This window comes from Physcomitrium patens, chromosome 10 (genome assembly GCF_059467195.1).
Source record: "Physcomitrium patens ecotype Gransden chromosome 10, ASM5946719v1, whole genome shotgun sequence".
Lineage (NCBI taxonomy): Eukaryota > Viridiplantae > Streptophyta > Bryopsida > Funariales > Funariaceae > Physcomitrium > Physcomitrium patens.
This window is the reverse complement of record NC_143419.1, coordinates 17380360-17394588: the sequence shown is the minus strand read 5'-3', so window position 1 is coordinate 17394588 and position 14229 is coordinate 17380360. Positions and strand designations below refer to the sequence as shown.

The window sequence follows — 14229 nt, the reverse complement described above, 5'->3', positions numbered from 1 at the left end:
TCTGTGAATTCCCACCTCTGCCCACAACCCTCACATCTTTTTTATACTTTACACAAAACTTACATTAAAACTGTAAATATATGTATAAATAGAGAACAGAGTGAATTGTGAAACACTTCAATCAAAGGAAAAAGCTACCATGAAAAAGGTAGAAGAACATCATTTTCATGGTATGAGGCCTGGTTGTAAGATTGCTCACATGGGTTGTTCACATGCAGTCAATCCACCGTTTGCTTGAGCGCCATGGCTTTGCACCAGAAGCTGTCGGAGTGGCGCCTCCCGAAACACAGGTCGTATGGATACAGGACATACCTTCCACGGGTATAACCGCGTTCTCTCAGTGGCGGGTATTTGAAGCGCTCCCCATCCTCAATCGCGACCTGCGCTGGGCCTCACTCTCGGGAACCGGGTCAAGTAGGACTTGCACCGGGAAACCCTAATCCGGCTTCAAGAGGTGCGGAGTCTGCCCCGCCCACCCTCTTTCGCCTTTGCGGTTTGTTGTGGCGAGTGTTGAGGTGTTGGCGCGGAGCTTATTGTCACCATGCAGATCTTCGTGAAGACCCTGACGGGCAAGACCATCACTCTCGAGGTCGAGTCCTCCGACACTATCGACAATGTGAAGACGAAGATTCAGGACAAGGAGGGCATCCCTCCCGACCAGCAGAGGCTCATCTTCGCCGGCAAGCAGCTGGAGGATGGCCGCACTCTTGCCGACTACAACATCCAGAAGGAGTCTACCTTGCACTTGGTGCTCCGTCTGCGGGGCGGTATTATCGAGCCATCTTTAATGGCACTGGCTCGCAAGTACAACCAGGAGAAGATGATCTGCCGGAAGTGAGTGCTCGGCCCTTTTAAGCTCACTATTGCAGCGCAGTTTCATGTGAACTGTGTCGTACGGGTTTATGTGTAGTTAATAGAATCATAAGGTGGGCGTCCCGCGAGTGGACAGGAGAGGATGAATTTTATGCTATGTCGAGGCTGTAAAGTGGAGCATAATTATAATTATGCTCCGATGTCACATACGGGATTAGAGGGATTTGCATACGGGAAGGGTTAGGATTCTCACACTTACATGGCAACCTCGCTGGTGACAGATTGTATTAAGATGCTAGGTGGGTAGGCGTTTTCGTGGAAGAGCATTGAAGAGGCAGTTTGTGTCATTAGCGTTGGGGATCGGATGGGGGGTGGTGTGAAATATTATGGCATGCGGAAGGGTTCTTGACCGAAGGTCAGTTTGTGTACTGAAATGCGTGAAATGGCTCGTGCTGAGTGGTGGTACGGAGTTGAGCCGTAGATGGGGATTGAAGGTAGATTTAATAATAATTTCTACGCATGTGCAGGTGCTACGCCCGTCTACACCCCCGGGCTGTGAATTGTAGAAAGAAGAAGTGCGGGCACAGCAACCAGCTTCGCCCCAAGAAGAAGATCAAGTAGAGAGGGAGCAACCGGTCTTTGTGCATGTGGTGCAAAGCAAGTGGAAGGGGAATGCTAGGGCTGCCTATGTCTTATTGAGAGCTATAGGTCACCCGAACACCCGTACAGCTTGTTTCGTGGTACCGTAATGCATTTTATTATTGAACACAATTTGCGGGGTCCAGTACCTGAGTTCTGAACACGTTGTCAAGTGGATTAGATCGTGAATGAATGGACTGATCTGCATGAGATGGTCATCTGGGCGGCAGTGGTGTACGAGTTCACGATGCTCTACAACGCAGAAGCTCATCTGGTGGAAGGAGCGTGGATGGGTTGAAATGGTTTTACGTCGTCGTGTGTGTGTGATTTCGAAGTTGTAGTAAGGGAGCTAGTTGTTCTGAAGTCCGGAGATGGAGCGATGGAGCTTGCTTTTGAAACGGAGAATGAACTCATGGTAAACTGGATTTGATTTCAGAACATGTCTCGGACGTTCTTCTGGAATTACCGTAGTTTCCGGTGTATTCAGTTTTGTGTCGCGAACTGGTAAAGTGGGGTCTAAATTAGATGCATGACCATCAACAGTAATGTGGAGACTTCAATAACTTGTGCGAGATGAGGCACTGGGGGAAATTAGGAAGTCAGTGTAAGTTGGATGGCGCGATGAATATGGGTTGGTAAGCGAAGCTATCGAAATCGTCTGGAGTGGTACTTCATGTAGTCGATACGTGAGGAGTCTTGGTGCTTCTTGAATGATTGTGAAGGACAGAGAGCGGTGTGAATGATTGGAAAGTTTATTCTGCAATTGGATCAGCCAAACCCCTTAACTTAGCAGCTAGACAACGGCTATTGATACATTGACACAGTGAGTTAGCGGTCGAGATATCAATTTCAATTTGCCAGGAAGATTGTGGTGGGTTGTGTGGGAGATCGCTGATTGCCCGGTTCACTATGCCGCTTTTCTGGCTCGGCCGTTGCTGCTACGCTAGCTGCAGCTGCGGCTAGTGTTTTCAGGCTGCTGCGAGTAATGCTCTTACCTCGGCGACTCCACGCGTGAACTGGCTGTGTCACTTCGATTAGGCGACCAAGAAACAGTGGAGGCATGTCATCCCTCGTCCATGCCCACTAGGTGTGGGACTTAGCGAGATCCCCTTCAGTGTGTCCTCACAGCCTGTGTCACCTCTAAGGGGTTTAGGGTTTTCGTTTCAAATGGTTCTAATCGTGGTGTTATTGGTTTCAAATGAAATACCAATTTTATGTTTTAGTTGTTTTGTATGTATTGCACCCTTTATGTCGCAGTGTCCGCTCTAACTTTGGCACAAATCCACAGGTTTTGGCCTACACGGTCAAATACTCACAGAAGCCAGGCCAATTCACCAATTCAATGTTTTAGGATTTGAAGGTTTTGGACTAAACTTGCTACTTCTTCATGTTGTACTTGTATCTTATAGACGATCGGGACACCTCTGACGAGGTAAACTGTAACGTGGAACTAGAAACATTGCCCCATGAAGGAATTGTCGTTATTTTCATTACAAGTTTTTGAATCATATTTAATCATACAAAAAAAATTTCAGTGATGTGGTGAATAGACAAGTGACATCCTATTGGAACTTGACATGAACCATACTGGAGAAAAATTGCAAGGTTATTTTTCCTGATCACTATGGCAAGGGGAGGCATTGCACCCCATGGCCATGTCTCCTTGATGTTTGATATATGTAGGTCAGATTGTGTCATATTGCACTACTCTATCTTGAGCCACCTATGTCCATTGCAATCCAGTTTGCTTTAAAAAAATCCTAGCTTACCATATAACATGACATGTTAACAAGTGTATTTTTGAGGTGGATCTTGACACTATATCAGTGTCCATTGAATTGTTGGTCTCCAGTAGAGAGGACAGGAGAGAATTCTCTGAACTTAATAAAATGGTGGCATACATACAATACAAAGCAGACAAAGCTAGGTTTTAGGTAGAGAGTTCTACATACATTGCCAATGTACAGTTTAATAAGGAAGCAGCAATTTCATAGGCAAGAAAGGAATTTGGAGAGAGAATGGCATTCCTTCTAGAGCAAGCCTTTTGAGATTTGTGTCCACTCCAGCAGATTATAGTGTCACAAGAAGAGGTAATAAGAAGCCTACCCACAGTTCCTTAGCAATACAATGGTGAGTTCTAATTCCATGTATTTGCAATTTAAGCAAGTGTATGGTTAGATGTCACTTTTTGTAGTGTAATTGTCATATAACACCCTCACATGTAACGTTTTTTTTACAAACAATTGAATGCATGTTGAACACTGTAAACATAATGTTTTCGGCTGATAATCAACTCTGTTGTGGTGGTGACACTGCAGATATTGAATCCTATTAAGTCTGCCAAGTTCTAATGGAAATCTGAAGGGTGCGTATCAAACCAACATCCTTTATTATGGTGTAAAAGTGCTTTTTTTTGAACTGTTATGGTGTTTTTTGGCTCCACATGTCCATATGGGTTCACAAAGGACACAATTGTACAAAGCTGCACTAAGGAGATTGGAATGAAAAGAGCATTAACAACCTTCTGCATACAAGGGGCATACCTTTTTGCTGAAATTAAAGGATGACACAATAGAGACAATACATTAACATGTCTTTATACAAATGTGGTAGATTGAAAGGGGCAAAGGTAAATACATTCTTTGGGAAACTATGCACTTGGTGAGGAGTGTCCAAATTTGAGTCCTTTAAGATTATGCTATACATAATGTCACTAATTTTGATAGAGCATGGTGTACAATTTATCATACCATTGTCGTGCGGTTTAATTCCAATGTAGAATCCTAAGGTATTAGTAATGTAGTATAATATTTAGTTGTCCATTTGAAACATTGCAAATACCATTGTCAAAGATGACATATGCCATTGGGAACAATGCATGTATGATACATGGGGTGTCGAGTCCCTCTCTATCATTGGTACAAGCAAAGCAAGTAATGTGGGAGAGTTTGCTAATATTGACTATTGGGATGTAGAAGGCATGCTTTATAGGAAGTTGCCTTATTCTTCATATGACTATGTTTTGCCAAGTTTGTTTTCGATTTTCTTGGAACTAAAGTATGCCATGGAAAAACATCAAAACTTGAACATCATTAAATTCATGATGATTGTGATACATGTAATATAGGACAATGAAGGAGTGGATGGTCTATTCACTCTAAATGTTGGGATAGATATAGGGATTTTATTGTATTAAGTCTCTAACCAATTCATTGAAGAAGTCATGAGTCAATGACATGCATCTTAAAGAAAGAAAACTCAATACACTCTTACATCACTTGAAAAGATTAGAAAGTTATTGAATGATCGTAATATATTGAATTAGAATGGTTATTGTCAAGGACAAGAAGATCAGAAAGTCTTGAAATAAGATTTAAGATTAAAAAGGCATTGACAAGAGAAAAGAAGGCTTTACTCTTATTTCTATATATACTCTCTAATTAGGAGCTATGTGGTAATATTCTATAGGACCTCCAACACATGTTGATTTTACTAAATATATGTCTTATTTTGCAAGACAAGTTTTCTATATGTGTGTCACATAATTAACTTGTTCCACATGCTACTAACATGTATGACATGCGGTTAACTTATTAACCAAGTTTCTAATCTATCAATTAATTATAAATATGTGTAAAGTCAAGGTAGTATCTAAGAAGCTTCTAAGAAGTGTTTTTAGAAGTTATTATGAAATTAATCTACTTTTACTTACTTCTAGTTAATCATATAGATAATTATTAGAATAAATATATATATCCCTGACATTATTTCTTCTTCTAAAGATGAGTTCCATGAGGATCACTAATTATATATTGAAAAAATTAAAAATGCAACAAATTGTGTTTGCTACATACTCTGATCTTTATTTTCTTCAAAGATGGTTGATAGGTCCTCTCAACCATCAATAATGTCCTATACTAAGGTGGAAAGACCACCTTATTATTTGATTGTTGTTAAAGCCTTCATAATTCCCTTCAAATAAAATATTTGAATCACCATGAAGAATCATTCCTACTTCCAATAAAATCACCAAATATTAGAAATTTCTTCTAAGGTTGTGATACTAAACACATTATATCTCACTATCTATTCAAGAAAGGATATGTTGTTCTTAAGAATCTTCATGTTAATTATGTAATTTAGAAAGTTGTAACAATTATAATATTTTATTTAATAAGTCAACAAATAATAGCTTTTGAGTTGAATTTATTGGTTATTAGTTCTTAGTTTTTTTAGTGCCACAAATACAAAAAAGTTACAAACAAAGATAAAAAGGAAGAATGCTATCTTTCTTATATCTTGTTTATTTTATAGCAAAGATTTGATATTCTTTATCTTGATTTTGATAGTTATTATCAATAAAAAGCTTCAACTTCATTTTTTGTATTTGCAAGATTCTTTGCTGGTTCTTATGTGTATTTATTAATATCATATTTATTCCAATGATTAAGATAATCCAATCTATTTTAGTGCTGCCTTGAATCTGAAACTTCTTCTACCTCAATTTCTTGATTATTATCTACTTCTATAGGAAGAAGTGGCATTTTTTTTCTTCTTGAGATATTCATAGTCTTATATGGCTAAAAAAGAGATATGTGAAATATGAGATAGATCTTCATAGAATTCAATAGATGTAACAAGATTAACTTATTTATAAATAAAAAATGGTCCAAGCTTACAATAGTCCAATTTATTATAAGGACAAATAGTCTTGATATTGTAATAAAGTAGCCATATCTTATTACTTACATTGAATTGTGGTTGTTCTTTGCAATAGGCATCTGCATTATTTTTTTTCATTCTTGAGCTTCCTTTAATTGTGCCTTTATTATTGCATATAACTTTGATAAACAATTTACCAAATCTATTATTGTAAGATTATCTATTTTTAAAAATATCAAGTTATAGATAATAACCATATTTAACAAAAAAATATGATTATTGAGTAGAAGAATGTACATAATTATTGTATGTAAATTCTACTAATGGCAAAAGAGTTATTTAATTACCTTAATGATATTTAATGGTACATCTCTAATACTACTTTAGAACTTCATTCATCAATTCCATTTGTCAATTAATTTGAAGATGAAAGGTTAAATTAAATTTTATATCCACCTTCAATATCTTAAAAAAGATTTTTTGAATCTTCATACTAATTGTGTCCATCTATTTGATATAATATCTTTTGGCAATCTATGATAGCAATAGATGTTATCAAAGAAAAGTTTAGCTCTTTCTTCATCTAAAATAAATTTTGTACTTGGTACAAAATGTGCCATTTTGGTGAAGAAATCTACAATCACAAATATAGAGTCATATGAACTTGAATTTGGAAGACCCATAATAAAATCCATACAAACATAAGACTATGGTTGTTTTAATATAGGCAATAATTGGAAAAGTCTATAGAATCAATGATAAGAAATTTTTGATCTTAAATAAATATGACATGATTATATAAAGTCTTTTATAGCCTTCTATATTTGTGGCCACTAAAAATCTTTAGATATAAGCTCCAAAGTCTTATTATATCTTAAATGTCCTATTACTAAAAAATCATGATGTGTTTGAAAAATACTTAAATATGCTTCTTTTTTTTAGAACATATAGATAATCATTTGAAATATAATAGATTATTCTTATTTTTTAAGTTCCAAACTTAAAAATATCATAAGACTTAGAAGAGGTATCTTTGATATAATGAACAAAAGGATCAAAGGATAAATTTGATTGAATTTGCTAGACAAATATTGTATCAATATTGATTTTATTGCTTGAAGATGAAATTACTTAGGCTTCAAGACAATTGTTCTTTATTGATTAAAAGTTGCATCTCTTTCTTTTGATATAAGATAAGAATGTCTAAAAAATGTGTTTGAAAAATCTTCTTATTTTTTAGGTCAATATGTAATCTTAAAATCAAATCTTGATAGTGACATGTTCCAATGAGTATGGTGACAATTCAATACTCATATTGTTATATGGGATGATTTTCTATATGGGAATATATTGTGTACAAAATTTGAAGAAATTTTAGCTTTTATTATTGGCCAAGCTCCAAGAAGTGATTTATTTTTATTATAAAATATAAATAAATATAATAATATAATAAGATATATTAATAATAAAAAAAATTATATTTAAGAAGGTTTGTATATAAGGCTTCTTAAAGCATCTAAAAATATCCTAACATTCTTTGCTATACCAAATCATAATCAACTATTTGTTGGTAAGTTAGATTTTCTATAAGCTCAAAGAAAATCTATAATTTCTTTTTAAAAATCTATCTTTATATCATAATTTTTCCATAGCTATATATCTCCACTTTTAATATATATATAAATTTTTGGCTTCTTAAAATCCCTTTATTTTGTATAAAATACTCAAATTCAACCATTCAATTTTTTAAATTTTTTTAGATAATGTAGCATTTACTTTTAAGTTTTATCATAAAAAAATAAATTATAAATATAATACAAGTTATTTGGCATCTTAAAAATCCTAGAAGATTTTCTAAACCTTAATTTATAAGCATTCAAATACTATTTTCTTTATATCTCAAAAATCCAAAATCAAAATGCTATAAAATTTGGTATGTAGCTTTATAATACAATAATACATATTTATAAAAATATTTAGCCTAAGATTTTTCTAAATGCCTAAGATATGGCTAGAACCAAATCCCTTAAGAAATTGATTCTTTGACAAATCTCAATTTGAAAGCATTATCTTGAAGAAGCCATTATTCCTTGAAATCAATTCTAAACCTAATTTTTTGTATAAAAAATATAGCTCTTTAAATCAACTTTTCAACCACATAATCTAATCCTCAAAAGTCCTTTATAAGCGTGTGTTATGTCTCAAAGAATGATAGTAGGTACAAAATCAATACCTTAACTTTGTGCATCTATTTTTTTTTCACAAAAACTTTGAATTAAAAAAATTTCACCAAAATCGTATCCAAAATCCTAAAATTAATGATTGTAACTTCTAATATATGAATGCCTTTGAAAGAATAATCCTAATTCTTAATAAGGCCTCGGACCCCCTCCTTAAAGTCCATTGGATATGACTTTTGGCTAATAAGAATGGAAATTTTCATCATCTATTTCCATTCATCCATATGATCAATCTAACTATCATTTTTTATACAAAAATATTTCTTTAATTCTTTTTTTAATAAGATTTGCATAGTATGTATTCTAAACACCAATTAAAAGAAACAAAATAAGATTTTAAAAATTACTAATATCTAAAAAAAGTAATTTTAAATATATTAAAATTATCAATAATATAAAATCAATCTCAATAATAGTTTTTTTAAAGTAACTACTTCAAAGTAGTAATCTAATCATATTTTGTAACCAATTAAAATCTAATAATATTTCTTTTATTACATTGTATAATACATTGTAGATTAAATATATATGTGTAATATTTTTACATGTTAGCCAAACTATACTACAATAGCATTGATATGAAGTACTCAAGATTTTTGTGATCTATATACATGGTGATTGGATTAAAAGAGCCTTTTAGATAATGATGCAGTCTTTAAAAAGAATCTACAATTACAAAAAGTTCTTTGTTATGGATTTTGAAGTTGATCTTTGTTGCTGAAAATTTCTTAGAATAAAAAGTTACTAAATAGAATTTATCATTTGCTCTCATTTCTAAATATACCATACTTAAGATAAAATCTAATGCATTTTTTTCTATAAAAAATGCCTTGGAGAAGTTAACAGGGTATAAGATTGATATAGAAGTAAATTCCTTCTTCAAAGTACTAATTGATGTTTCAACTTCTTTATTCTACTCAAATTTGTCTTTACAAGTCAAATGTATAAGTGATTTTTTTAAAAAATCTAGTAATAATTTTCAAAGCTCAAAAAGCATTGCATATTTCTTATTGTTTTTGAAATCTTCTAGTCTATGATAGTTTGGACCTTCTTATGATTCATTATTAGTCATTCTTTAGAAATTATGTATTCTAAAAAGTCAATTTGAGTAGTATGGAATATATATTTTTTCATCTTGGCATATAATCATGTATCTCTAAATTTTTATAAGGTATAACAAACATGAGGTTCATATTCTTTTATATTTTTTAGAGTAGATTAGAATTTTGTCTAAATAAAAGACAATAAAATCATTACAAAATTCATAAAAAATATCATTTATGAAATGTTGAAAAGTAAATGGTGCATTTATGAGTCTAAAAGGCATGACATTATATTTGAAATTTCCATACTTAATTTGAAAAATAGACTTCCATGCATTTCTCTTTTTGATGCAAACTAGGTTATATACTCCTTGTAGATATATTTTTGTAGAGATCTTTACCTGATTGAGTTGGTGAAGAAGTCCTAAAATCAGAGATAGAAGATACTTATTTTTGATGGTGATCTTATTAAGTCTTTAATAGTCTATATAAAATTTTAAAGATCCATTTATTTTTTATTTATTTTTATTTTTATTTTTTTCCATAAATAAGATAAGAGCTCTTGTTGGAGATTTTGAATGGTGTATGAAGTTTTTAGCCAAGTTCTTGTCAATGTACTCTTTTAGTATAACCAATTCATTCTACAATAAGCTATAGATTAGTCCAAATGGTAGTTTCTTCTTACAAATCAATTGAATAATTATAAGGTCAATATTTTGAAAGAATATATGAAATATTTTTTTAAAAAAAGTCCTAAAAATCTTAATACTGGCTAAAAATACCACTTGATATCTTTCCACCATAAAAAATAAGCATGACATATATAGCAAAAGATGACCCTTCTTCTGCCACATGCATAAAAGCTCTTGCAGCTATTTGTAAGGATTTGAATGTATTAAACTTATGTATTTCTACTTATCTAACAAAATTTTGAATTAAACTATAAGAAAAGTTAAAGTTATAAGAAATCTATTCTATCTAGGAGTTATGTTTTTTTAACCATGATAATCTCAAAATAACTAATTGGAAGAAAATCTTATCACATTAAATATTATTATGCTATTATAATCTTCAATTATTATATTTAAAAGGATAATTTCATAGATAATATTTTCAAAAGATAATGAATGATCATCTGTGACTTCTACATGTAAAACTTTAGTTTTCTTCACAAATGATACCTCTTATTTTTTGATAAAGTCTTTATCTATAAAATAAGCTGAGGCTCTTGAATCTAATGAAGCAAAGAATTTATGATTTTTGGGCCATAAATACACACTTAGTATAAAACATGGTGAGAGATTTGAAGAGAAAATAGGACCTTTATTAGGCATTGTACGTAATTCCAATTATATGATGTTGTATTATGTAGCATTTGGCTTGAGAAATGCACCGGGCACTTGGTTGTGAAAGATAAAAAAAAATTACAATAACAAGTCCTAATAACTATAATAGATTCTTAAATAAATTATAATTAAAGATTAGTAAATATAATCAAATACCAATCAAATTTAATTAGAATTTCAAAGGAATTATATAAGAAACACAAAGAATTTTTTGAAATTGATTTGTCAAATCCTAATCAACCTCTAAATAAGTCTTAATCAAATCCTAGAAAAATCCTAATCAAATCCTAGTCAAATCTTAATCAAGTTCTAATCAAATCCTAAACAAAATCTAACCAAATCCTAATCAAATCTTAAATAAATCCTAATCAAATTTTAAATAAATCATAATCAAATCTTAGATAAATCTTAAATAAGTCCTAATAAAATTCTAATAAAATGTTAATAAAATCCTAATAGAATTCTAAATAAATTCTAAATTAGTCCTAACCAAATTCTAGACAAATTCTAGTCAAACTCTAATCAAATCCTAATCAAATCCTAATTAAATCCTAGTCAAATTTTAGACAAATCTTAAATAAGTCCTAACCAAAGTCAATACACACTCAAATCACTCCCAAGCAATATTCAAAGAAATTCCATTAAGTCAATTCATAGATCCTATTCTCCAATTTTTAAAAGAATTCCATCAAGTCAACTCTTAGACCCTATTCTCTGATCTCCAAATTAACCAGAGAATCGTTATTGAGGCTTGGTTTTGTGCCTCAAGGTCTAATTTCAACAATGGATGGTAACCAATGTTGGAGTAGAAAGAGTTTGCCTCAAGAAAGCACTAGACTCCTGGTTGTCACTAATTGCTCAATCAAGCATCAAAATAAGAAAAGTCTTAAGTTTATATATAAATTTTCTCTTTTTAGAGCAATTAAACCAAATATATAAGCCTCAACTAACCAACAACATCCAAAATATAATAAAATCCTCTAAAACCTTGTATATCCTTATGTAGAAATTTTTTCAAACTTCAATACCTCATATCTCTTGATCTGACAAATAAAACTTACTCAAATTTTACATAAAATATTGATGTATTTTTATCAACTTCTACAATGAATTTCAACTATAAATTCATAATAAATCTTAAGATATCACCGAAATTCTAATAATAGCTTCAAATCCTAGATTTTATATACCCATGTGTAATTTTTTTCATATCTCATATATTAAATATTTAAATCCTATAAAAAATATATATATATATATATATATATATATATATATCTATATATATATGTATATATATAGTTATTTAATAAAATTATCTACCTTCTCTAAAATGTTTGAGTCAAAAATTCCTCCAAAAACTCAAGATATGGCTCCAACCATTACTATGAACAAAATCACTTACTTACTGCCTTTGATTTGGATGCACTGACTTCAATCCTCTATAACTTCTTCATCCAAAGTCCAAATTTATCAAATAGTATATGAAAAGTATAGTTGAAAAAGTGTTCTCTCTAATTCCAATTTCCGATCCTTCTTTTCTCTCTGTAAACGTATGTTATGTTCCAAAGAATAATAGTAGATATGAAATTGACATCTTAACTTTGAATGCCAATAACTCCTTCATAAAAACTCCAAATCACACAAAATTTTCACCTAATTTGTATCCAAAATCCTAAAATTATTAATTCTAGCCTCCAAAGCTCAAATGACCTCGAAAAAGAAATCCTAATTCCTAATAAGGCCTCGAGCAGCCTTCTTGAAGTCTATAGGGTATGGCCTTCAATCAATAGGAATGAAGATCTCTATTCCTTACCTTCATCCACCTATGTCTTACTTTCATCCCTTCCAATAAGCCTTCTATTAATTAAGATTTTCATCTTTAGGCTCTACTCTCCTCTCAAGGCTTCATACTAAACATTTAGGTCCTGTAACTTTTTTGAATGCTATAATCAAAAAAGCTAAAATTCAAGATAAAGTTTCTTAAATCCACTATCTTTAAATTAATCTATTAACCATTCTAATATACATCAAGACTTATGAACATATCATATGTTCTAACTAATTTTTACATACTATAAATAATTACATTATAACATTGGTCTTCTCCGGATATCAACTTTTGGATTTCTAAGGTAATTTTTTCTACAAACTACTCTTAACTTCTCTCTAAAGGTGTCTACATTGTTTATTTTTTTAATCTATCTTATTTTGTTCTATTTGTGATTCTACAAAGTAAATAGAAGCCGATTTTGTAAGAAGGCAATATTAACACCTTTAGTTTTTTTATTCCTTCATTATTATCTATTTTTCTAAGATAATTTTTTATAATATATTTGAAATAAGATCTTCAAAATTATGATATTTTCTTCACCTTTTTACCTATTAGTCATTTTACATCATGACAATAGTCTCTATTATAGCTAAAAAAAACTTGTTTTTGAACACATTAGCTTCTTTAGCAATCATACTCCTCATTTTGTAATTGCATAATTTCTTTAGATAATATTGAGTAGTATGCTTAGCTTTTCTATAATATAGGTACAAATCTTTTTAAGAATATTGAGTCTTTTTTTGTTCAATGAGAGGTTTAAAAAATACTATATTAATTTTCATTGTTTTTGGCCTTAATAAATAGGTTTTTAAAACGTAAGAATTACTATTATTATTTCATTTATTCTTTTTTAAGCAAATTTTTATTTTTGATGTCTTTAAAATAGTCAATTATTACATGCAATAGCTTGAGCAAAAAATTATTCCAAAGAATTCACTTTCAATGTTGTTAATAATAAATCTTTAATATTATTCTATAATCCATATTAAAATTGGTTGATAAGGGCTTTGTCATTTCAATCTATGTTGCAAGTGAAATTTTGGAATTTAGTAGCATATGTGATAGATAACCATGATCTTTATTATAAAGATAAGAGCTTAGTCTTTGCTATTCTTTCTTGATTACTTTCTCTAAATGTGGCTATAAACACTTCTAAGAATAAATTCAAATCATAAAAGAATTGTGAATCCTTTTTCATCAAAGATATAAACCAAGACAAAGCACTTCTATAAAAAAAAAACTTGTATGAATTCAACTTGCATAAATCCATCAGAGTAATGGAAAGGATGCAATCTTAAATAGAGCTTGATCTATTATAAAAATCTTTGAAGTTTTAATCTTGTTCTATCAAATGTCTTTGGCATATTAATCTTTGCTTTCCTTAAACTTATAAAAATAAATTTTTTTGAATTTAGTTATGAAGCTAATCTACTTACTTGCTTGAATTGTATAACTTTTTGTCATAGACTTTGGACTTCTTCTATAGGTATAAGAATAGTGCTTCTATAGTTGGCATTGATATTGCATAAAATTTTTATTTTAAAATTATTGACACGCTTGTGAAGTTCTATAATAATCATAATTCTATTCTCATTTTTGCTAAGTATAGCTTTTATTAGAGATCATATACAAGACAAGGATTCAAGACCAAA

The 14229-nt window shown here is 31.0% G+C and overlaps 1 protein-coding gene across 1 annotated transcript; it reads left to right on the top strand.

Moving 5' to 3' along the window:
- Positions 1-489: 489 nt before the first annotated feature.
- LOC112287723 (ubiquitin-ribosomal protein eL40 fusion protein) lies at positions 490-1584 on the top strand. Its single transcript, XM_024531054.3, has 2 exons — positions 490-834; positions 1341-1584. Exons 1-2 carry the CDS (start codon positions 542-544, stop codon positions 1432-1434), a joined length of 387 nt encoding a protein of 128 aa, XP_024386822.1. The 5' UTR covers positions 490-541; the 3' UTR covers positions 1435-1584.
- The last annotated feature ends 12645 nt before the right edge of the window (positions 1585-14229 follow it).

Excerpts from the sequence above, each read along its gene's own strand:
- LOC112287723 (XM_024531054.3), top strand. The coding sequence starts at position 542 with ATGCAGATCTTCGTGAAGACCCTGACGGGCAAGACCATCACTCTCGAG. Across the intron at positions 835-1,340 it reads GAGAAGATGATCTGCCGGAA|GTGCTACGCCCGTCTACACC; the intron begins GTGAGTGCTCGG and ends ACGCATGTGCAG.